General features: G+C 35.1%; 1 protein-coding gene and 1 pseudogene across 2 annotated transcripts in view; one reads left to right on the forward strand and one right to left on the reverse strand.

The window, feature by feature from the left end:
- LOC107721631 (transmembrane protein 232-like) overlaps nucleotides 1–1,837 on the forward strand; it is a 13,701-nt pseudogene extending 11,864 nt beyond the window's left edge.
- Nucleotides 1,838–1,953: 116 nt separating this feature from the next.
- The window catches only part of man2a1 (mannosidase, alpha, class 2A, member 1), a 59,520-nt gene continuing 51,077 nt past the window's right edge, over nucleotides 1,954–10,396 (reverse strand). Inside the window, exons 21-22 of one of the 2 annotated variants that reach the window (XM_016529751.1) lie at nucleotides 6,604–6,717; nucleotides 1,954–3,895 (exon numbers count right to left, since the gene is read on the reverse strand). In XM_016529751.1, coding sequence (XP_016385237.1) covers nucleotides 3,743–3,895; nucleotides 6,604–6,717 — 267 coding nt within the window. In that variant the 3' untranslated portion in view covers nucleotides 1,954–3,742. Of the gene's footprint in view, nucleotides 3,896–6,603; nucleotides 6,718–8,912; nucleotides 9,006–10,396 lie in introns of those variants that run through there. The other variant, XM_016529752.1, reaches the window with a different exon arrangement.

Consider the following 10,396-nt stretch of genomic DNA (forward strand, 5'->3'; position numbering starts at 1 on the left):
CACGGCGGTAAAGTTAGTTTGACGTTTGACATTCATTAGACATTCGGGTTTTTTGCCAATTAAACTCTTTGCAGCTTTTATGTTTTGAGCCCAAACTAACTCAGATAGACATAAATATATGCCCTTTATGTTGCACAAGGCTTAATTTCTAGGAATTAAAAATAATTTAAATTACAATTTAAATTAATTAAACAATTTAACTACGTGACATTATAATATAAAACCAATACTAAAATGTTTGGAAAAACATCCGTTTTTGAAATTTTATGTGTTTTATAATAATTTTAAAACTTTTAATGTATGCATTTGATCTAAAGGTATCAAACCAACAGTAAAATATTCCGAATATTATTCCCTATAATGCAACAAGGCTTGGTTTGGCAGATTATGCCTTTATTGTTTTTATATACAGTACTGAAACCATATTTTTCATATGTTTTATATACTTTACCCACTTAAATTAATTAAACTCTGACACCGTTTGAGATAAAGGTATCAAATTAAATTAATTAAACTCTGACACAGTTTGAGATAAATGTATCAAACCAACTGTAAAATATTCAGAATATTATTCCCTATAATGCACAAGGCTTGGTTTTTCAGATTATGCCTTTATTGTTTTTATGAATCCATATTTTTCATATGTTTTATATACTTTACCCACTTAAATTAATTAAACTCTGACACCGTTTGAGAGAAAGGTATCAAACCAACTGTAAAACATTCCGAATATTATTCCCTATAATGCACAAGGCTTGGTTTTCCAGATTATGCCAATATTGTTTTTATATACAGTACTGAAAACATATTTTTCAAATGTTTAATATACTGTACGTACTTTCTAAATATTATTCCCTATAATGCACAAGGTTCGGTTTTCAGATTATTAATCTGTTGTTTTTTTGGACAGTACTGAACCCATTTATATCCATGAAACTTGAACACCACTTGTTCACCGAGTACTGAACTTTTAATTTTTTTAGGCAGTCCTGGAACCCATTTCAATACATTAAACTGGAACACCATACATACATGAATATATGTATGCATGCATGTATATATATATATATATATACACAGTATATACACACACACACACAACATGTATCTTACTAACCACAAACAAATGCCTTTCAATTTGAGTCTGTGGAATTCGGGATTAAATGATTGTGCAGCGATTTGTACAAATACAGACATGTTTGTGAATAAAAATGTTATATTCTGCATTAATATATCATAAATTGCTCATGCAAAAAGGAATCTGTGCATATGAGGATCAGGTGACACGCGTGCATTATTTGACGTCTAGTTCGAGTCGATCTTGTTCGGTTCATTTGGATTTTGAGACTTCATTTTCTTAGTTTACAGCATTTCACGACGCTCACACACACAACTACCAACGAACAAGGCCCAGTGCAATTCATTAACGTATACACGATTTGAAAAAATCGCAAATGTGCGTCACTGATTCATTTGAATTTTGAGACTTTCGTTCGGCCCTTTTAGCTCCCGTTGCACGTTCATACAGACAGTATTCGAAACACAACTGTAAGCTGCTGTGTGAACGGGACATTTCGAGACTCACACCTGTAAAGAAAATGCGGTTGTCAATCCCAAAAACTGACAGTGTGAACGTAGCCTATGTGCAGATAATTGCTAAAAATCTATTACTATTCTTTCTAAATCTTTTAGTGGCAAAAGGAATTGAAAATAATGATGGAAGAGATTGAAAAGACAGCACTGGAAAAAAAGAAAGCAAGAGGAAGAGGAAAAGATCATGAAGAAACGCATGGAAAAGGTAAAAAAAAAGAACACAAAACCTTACGAGTTACCATGAAATGACATCATGCGACGAGTCTATAAAGCAATAAGAAATAGTCCTTAAAGTCCAAACAAAAGAAAATTCTGAATTTTTTTTTATTTATTTTTGTAACATTCCTTTCAAATGACACAAACATTCAAACATTCCTTTTCAGTTGGCTAAATTGTAATTGGCAACATTGGTAAAAATAAGCATACTCTTCAGATAGTCACCACACTTTTCAAGATTAAAAAAAGAGGAATGTTCTCACAGGGTCGGAAAGCGTCGGCCTGCTTTCATTATCCTGATTCACTACAGTCACAGACCAATTTGGTCATAAAAGTGTGAATTAAGCAGCTACGCTGAAATACAGTGATTTTCATACAAGGAGAAAGAAAAACATGCGGAATCAACTCAATTAACATATGAAAACAAAATCACAGTAGCAAGTCAACAAATGATCATCCTTCATCACGCTCGAGACAAGCAACCAACTCTTCTCGACACCTGAAAGCAGATTCAAACAGAAGAAAACACCTCAAAACGACACCCAGAGCGTAAGACAGAAAAATGGTTTCCCTTCAAGAATAAACATCACAGAATGAAGGAAAATGCATTTGAGGAAAACATTCATATCACGTCATGACGAGTTGCAAATCTTCAACATACCAGAAAAAGCCTCAAGAACTTTTCCAGGTAAAACTGGGAGAATTACTGCCAGACAGTTTCTGACTACAGGAAGTGTTTGATTTAAGATAAACCCCGTGTTGCCTGCCGGTTTAAAAAAATAGATCATCGTTGCATAAGACAAAAATGCACACTTGCATAGTTTGATTGTGTAACAAATCTAGCTTCTAAGATCATTTCCATTCATAAACTTCAACACAATCACGTGAAGTTTATAATCCATAATAACCATGACACCATTTTATGATTCATCACCCCTTTCAACTAAAATGAATTTATATTTATATTGATAAAAAAATATATGAATGTTTATATTCATATAGCCTAATATATTAAATAAAACATTTTTCACAAATTTCTTCGATAATTATCCTCTCTGGGAAAAATGGAAGGAAATTTTCAATACACACTCTTTAGCACATTGTTGCAAGACACCCACCTTTGGTGAATTTAAGTTGCTACTGAAGCTATTTACGATCCTTCAGGCTGCATAAAGTAGACAAATTAAGAAAAAAAGATGTCAGATATATAGTATATCTATATAGTTAAAAAAAAACACATCACTGAAGAAAGATAAAGACAAAATCTGAGGCTTCATCGTCTAAATTTCAAGTTGCATTAAACGACCTATTTCAATGATAACTTGCAGTCGTTTGCAAGGGACAATTAAAGAACACAGAAAACACTGCCAATTTAGATAATCTGCATTCAAAAATACCTTTTCACAAATGTTTGATTGTGAAGATATGTGGTTGTTTAAAGATTACGAAATAAAAACGTATCACATCCATTACGTTAAACACCGAAACAGACTAAGGCACAGTTGTGAGTAAAAACTTTGGGATTGCAATAAAATAAAATTTCAGGTAAGTTTTACAATCTATATATTAACTTTCATCTGGGAATTGTGAGGATAAAATGAACAGGGCACAGGCATTCTGATTTCTCTTCATCATGTAACAGAAGTAAGAAGAGCGCTTCTTGCACCATGCCCACTTTAAAAGCCTACAACAACTTGTACGTTCCCAGTGCAAAATGTCAACTCTCAGCACAGTGAATCAAACATAAGAATCGTCATGTTATGTTAAATAACCTGAGAGAACTGGTTGGGAAATCTTGGAGATTTCATATTGTGCCTTGCTGTGAAGCTCAAGGTTTCTGTTGACAATCGCTTACTGAGTCCTTGGCTGAGGCCAACAACATCACGGCTCTCGAGTGTAAAACACGGAGAACGAGAGCCGATGTGACTGCAGCTTAGCTCAGCTGCAGGCGGTAAGTCCTGATTTCCATGGGTTTAAGGCTGATCTCTTGCGGGTCGGCATCACTATTGTGTGTGTGCATCAGAGACAGCGATACAGGAGTGATGCTTTTCACCTTCAGATCTGTCAGGAGCTTCTCTAAAAGAATCTACACACACACACACACACACACACACACACACACACACACACACACACAGTATGTTGATTAGAGGATTTCCAATGCAACAACATGAGTCATGGCTTAGACTTGTAAGTAGTGAGATGGTTAGCATATCTGTCAGTCTTGACAGAACTGAGTGGAAAGTAAGCAACTTTGTTCCTTCTGTCTCATCTTAAAGGTGGGGTAAGCGATTTTTAAAAAACGCTTTAGAAAACTGATTCGGGCCGACTAGCAAAACAAACTTGTAGCCAATCAGCAGTAAGGGGCGTGTCTACTCATGATGTGGAGGAGAGAACGTTCAGTGCACAGGACGGACATTAGCGAGCCGAGCGACAGAAAGATAGAGATGGTGGATAAAAAACAAAAGAGGAAAACGTCTGCGGAACAAAAGAAGGCTTAAGGCAAGAAGTAGGACCTGTGTAAATATCGGATCAGCTTTCCAGCGCTGGAGAGAACTCAAGGAGCGGAAGGCCTGCGTTCTAAAGCGTTTTTGGAAAATCGCTTACCCCACCTTTAAGTTGGTTGATTTCCGAGTGTAGAGTGTAGCACTGTGACTCTGTGGCAGGGATGGGCAAACTTGGTCCTGCAGAGTTTAGCTCCAACCCTGATAAAGCTCACCTGCATGTAGCCTTCTAGTAATCCTGAAGATCTTAATTTGCTTGTTCAGGTGTGTTTGATAAGGGTTTGAGCTAAACTCTGCAGGACAGTGGCCTCCAGGACCAAGTTTGCCCATCCCTGCTCTATGGCATTAAGACTAATTTTGTTTTGAGTATCCGACCAGAGGTGCGTTTCCTATACAGCTGTGTAATTCACTGCTTAACCACCATAGTGCAATGCATCAAAATTAATTAACTAATTAGTCACAACTTTTTTCCTAAAACTGTTATTTTAGTATTTTTTTAATATACCATTGTAGTATTTATTAATAATTTTGAATTAACTTTTAGTTTAGTTTAGTTTAAGTTTTAGTAATTTTGTTATGTGCTTATGTCATTTAATTTCGAAGGTGTAGGCACCTCATAGAACTACTTGAGGGAAAGTAATGAAATTCGGCACACAGGACAGTCTGAACATTAACCACAGAAAATCAGAGTCTCTAACTCAATTCCTCTAGCGACACCAACGGTGCAAAGTTTCACATACGTTTATACTTAAAATGTTAAACTTAAAATGAACTGTACGGGCTAGAAACAAATCTTTCTCTCAAATTTCTCTCTCTGAATCCTTGGCTCAAAACTTAATTTTCCGTCATTCTGAATTTTATGAAAAATTTAATTGAATTTGCTAGTTATTTTTACAATTTTGTTTAGAATTTACTAATCATTATTATAAAACTGACAGCTCAGATTCTGAAATCGGATTGGATAAACTGTTCCAAGGTGTTGTAAAATAACTAATATAAACACTGATTTAAAACTAAATAAAATAAATATAAAAAATTGAAACAAGCTTCAAAAAAGGACACAAAAGCACCAAAAAGTAGTTCATTGGCGCTTCTGAAGCCATATGATAGCTTTATGTGAGCTAAAGATTGAAATGTAAGGTGTTAAAGGGGACATCGGATGCATTTTCCACAAGTTGGTATGATTCTTAACTGTCTTCATGAAATGTCTGTAACATACTTTGTTAAAATTCCTCAGTGGTCATGTAAAACAACACCCTTTTCGGTGCATGTCTCTTTAAACTCGTTTCAGTGAATGTCTCTTTAAATGCTAATGAGCTCCTGCTCACTAAACCCCTCTCTTCTGGGGGGCGTCGACACAAGATGCATAAATTGCTGCCCTGGACTCAGGAGGTGGTCTTATTCAAATAGCCAGCTATCTACATAGAAACCAGCTGCAAATTGAAACAGCTCTCTGGATGACATAGTTTCAGACTCAGACAGCCCATAATAAACTGGCTGCGTGTTTTCTTTTCAGCTTTTCTGAGCTGGCAGACACGCCAGAAACCGAATTCAATGCAAAAAAAAAAAAAAAGTAAACATTTCATCCAATGTCCCCTTTAATCATTGAAAAAAACTGTTTTTACATCCACCCTAGCTCTCAATGGTGACTTCATGAGAATTTATTAGTTAAGTAGTGTTATCTACTACAGGTGCATCTCAATAAATTAGAATGTCGTGGAAAAGTTCATTTATGAAACTTTTTAAAAACGCAAGGGAAAAACGTTTCAGTTTTTGACTACATCGTTGTCGTGTAAACGTAGCCTTAGTTTTATGTAGCCTGATATGCTTTTTTTGCCTTTCAAAGTGTCGGTATCTATTGACTGAAGAAAAAAAGTCACCTACATCTTGAATAGTATGAGAGTGAGAAAATTATCAGAAAATGTTCATTTCTGGCTGAACCCAAAACTTAGTTCATGACTTCAGACCTATGCATTTATATTACTTTTATGGTACCTTTTTGAAGCTTGAATGCTCCAGTGCCTTATCATTTTAATTGGATAGAAAAAAAAGACCAGTAAGTTCTCCCTTCTGTGTTCTACGGAATATGGGTTGTGTTTAAAATAGGTTTAAATTTTTGCGTGAACTATCCTTTTGGGAGCAAATGTACAATCTTATTTATTTATTTATTATTAAATATAAGCCTCAAGGTCTTCCAAAACTCAGGCCAAAATTAAGTAGCAGTGATGAGACCCTCTTTAAATTAGTGATGTGTGTCTGTGTATATAGGAAGCCGCGTGATCTGCTTTACCTTGCCATGTGTGGTGGAACACAGTAGGCCAGTGTTCCGATTGGAGAAGCCACAGTCAAAGCCTTTTCTGTGCAGTATCAAAGCAGCTTGCTCGGATGGACCTCCCCCTTCCTCCTGCGAGAGAAGCGAGATAGAGCCTCAGGCCGCATAAACACAACACCGATTCTTCTCCACACGCACACACTGGGCCAATTATGGAGCGCAGCCTTTCACTCATCAGCTGCAGCTCAGCACCACAGTGAGAGGGTCTCCCATCACAACACCATGGAAAGAGTCTCTCCTCAAGACTTCAGAAAACAAAGGAACTTAAAGCAGTCTTGCTGGTTCAAAATAACATAGCATGGCACAATAATTTCGACGTGTCCTTCGGTTTGTAAAATCAAACAATGATTGCATTTACAGTAATGCACTTACAATGAATTGATTGTGAGGCAAGGAATATGGTGGGCTTCACTTATTTTTTTATGAAGCACACATGCAGATCTTCCGTACAGAAATGTGTATTATTTGAGCTTGGGCAAAGCTGGATTTCTATAAAGTTGTTTAGAGAATTATGCATTAATGTATACGTTAACAGGGCTGTACAGTGCGACATATATGTCGCACGTGCTACGAAAAACCTGGTCTGTGAGATGAATAAATTTACCACTGTAGCACGCGTGCGATAGAGTTTTGCATGTTCATAACACAGCCGCTTAATAGTGTGAAGTGATTTCTTGTGCTTGTTTGTGTGTGTGAGACTGATTATACTTGGTAGTTAGGGGTGTGCGATATGACGATTTTTCGTACAGCCCTGGTTAATATGCGTTTCTGGTATTCTTGCATGTATTGTATTGTATTACAGTTACTGCATCTACAAACTGCATCTACAAAAAGTGGAAATACTGGATTAAAACTAGTGATGTACCGAAACGATTAATTTTTTCATTTAGCAGAAAACTGAAAATAAACTTTATTTAATAATCAATAAATTCATCAAAATTAGTTGTATATCAAATTGAAAAACAATTATGCTTCTACTCCAATTGAACATTTAAACAGCGGCTCTAATAAAATCTTGTTTTCATGACAGATTTACATTAAATAAAAATAAACAGGCTAAGTAAAAATATGAATATGTAATACAGTGCATATAATTAGCAAAATACTCCTCTCTAGAATTATTTTTTTTCCTAGTTGAATAAAGATTATAATGGCTTTCCTGAGGTAAATGTAATTTAATGTGGCATGTCGTTTACAAGCCGCTCTACTGACATCTTACATCGTAGTTACTTTATAGAGTGTCAAAACAACAGTTGTTTGAATTTTGTTATAAAACTGACAGAATTTGAAAGCTGAGACTGTTTCATATCAAAAGTTACAAAATGTTTAAATGTCCACTTCACTAGCTCTTCTTCACCCATTTGTTTTGCACATTATACTGACACCTATTGGTCTGGATGTACTACGTTTGATTACTAACTGCGGCCCCTTTGTATTATTATTGCTGTTGTTATTATATTTTTGGTAACTGGGTCAATTGCGACACAACTTGTCATGTGGTTTAAAAATGGCAGCATCCATGAGGGAGCCACCCATTCCATTTAGAATTATACAGCTTTTCCTAGAAGACTGATATTTCATATCACGTGTGTGTGCATTTTTTATTCATATTTAAAATTTCAGAAAATTATTATTCATACCTTTACGCATAAAACTTCTTAATAAGCTAAAATATTGGGTGCAACTTTAAATCTTGAGGCTATATTTTCAAAAAAGTGTGTATTTTAAGGTTTCCCCAATACACTGTCTTTCTCCATATATGTCCATTCATTGCAAGTGTATTTTTCTCCCCCAAATTGGAGTGAGAGTATATTATTTTCTAAGGTAGCACTTCTATTGAACCTGGAACGTTCCATGAAATATTTTCTGTTATTATTCATATTAAAATTTGCACTTCAATCCATACTTGCCCCTTCATGAACAGTGAAACAGGAAAATATTAATACAAACACTTCTGCTCAGCAGAATCTCTCATCACTGTAAACCCAGAGCACTACATTAACAGCAGAAATAGTAAATCACTCAGCACAGTCCACAAAGCTCTCACAGCTGAGGTACATTTTTGGTCGTGCAAAAAAATAATGAAATATAATCAATGTCCTCCATGCTTGAAAAACACTTTTCTTTTTCTATTTGCATAAAGGGTGTCCTTGGGTGGATATTTCCAAGATACACAACAAAGGAACTTTCAGGCATTGTTAAATGACTTTATTCTATTTCAAATACTAAGTGCAGCAAAAGCTCTTCTGCACTTCAGCCAACTGTGCTGTCAATCATTTTAATTAATAATTACATATAGTGGGAGTGAATGCAGCCTCCCAATTCAGCAGTTAAAGGGAGTTTTCTGGCTTTCTGATGATCTGTAAGTCATAATTCAAGCAAGAGACAATAAAAACTCTTAATGTCATTGCTTAATCAAAAAAATAAAAAAATAAATAGCAAAAGGATAGAGGTCAGATTCCTCAGACTCGAAATTAATTCTGACACACTGTAATGTCAAAACATAATCTGAGTGGCCATGAATGTAGTCAATAAGTATGAGAGAAACGAAACCCAACGTTTTAACAGCTCTGTTCCAAACCCTTGTAAAACCTAGCATTTTTTAGGCATTCCCTACATAAAGGGTTGTTCTAAAGAAAAGGCAGCAAAATTACACTTTTTCTATTATGTTATTTTGGCCGTATTCTAAAACAGCAATGGACATATCCTCTGTGGATAGGCAATCACAGAATGCATTGTAAGCTGAATGCAAGCATTTTATTGAGTTGTTAGCTTAGCAACATGCTAACATCAAATCCTATTGGAATGAAATGTGCACTTCATGTGAGTAGTTCACTACTATGGTGTGCCCTTGAGAAATAGTACACTACAGCATACCTTTAAAAAGTGTGAACTGAAGGTACTGTTTTCTTACACTTAAATGCATGTTAATTGCAATTAAATGCAAATGTAATATAATTTCAACTGCTATTAAATGCATGTAACTGAACTTGTGATTGCTTTTTGACCACTTAAGTACATCTTTATATGTAATTTCTTAATTAATTTGACTGAATTTGAAATATGGTTAAAGTGTACTGCCAAATGTACTGACAAGCATTTATGGTAAACTAAAATATTGTTTATTATATAATGTCATATAGTAATATAATTCTATTGAAACTTTAAGTCATGTATTTAAATATATTTGTTATTATACCTTTGCAATGACGAAGTTGCAGTTTAGTACATTTAAAATATATTCATTTAAAATGTAATATCGAATAACACTACAGTTACAATTTTAATTACTTTACATGTGCTTTAGTATGTTAGCCAACACATCAAGATAAATCGAAAAGTACAACAAAAAAAGATTATTAAAACGTAATGATTTAAAATGTGTAAAACTTGTTGTGAAAGTGTTGTCTCTTTAAACACACTTGAGTGGCTTTTTATTTAAAGGGGTCATATGATGCGATTTCATTTTTTCCCTTCTCTTTGGAGTGTTACAAGCTCTTGGTGCATAAAGAAGATCTGTAAATTTGCAAAGACTAAAGTCTCAAATCCAATCCAAATCCAGTCTCAAAGATATTCTTTATAAAAGTTAAGAGTCAGCCACACCCCCCTAAAACGGCTCGTTCGAACACGCCCCCACATATCTACCTCACTATGTGGGAAGATTTACATAACGCCGCCCAAATGTTCACGCAAAAAAAGAAGGCGTAACTTTCATTCTCGCTGTAGTATTGTTGCCGCCGCCGCCATGCCG

This window comes from Sinocyclocheilus rhinocerous, unplaced genomic scaffold, assembly GCF_001515625.1.
Source record: "Sinocyclocheilus rhinocerous isolate Xijiao unplaced genomic scaffold, SAMN03320098_v1.1 scaffold3411, whole genome shotgun sequence".
Taxonomy (NCBI): Eukaryota; Metazoa; Chordata; class Actinopteri; order Cypriniformes; family Cyprinidae; genus Sinocyclocheilus; species Sinocyclocheilus rhinocerous.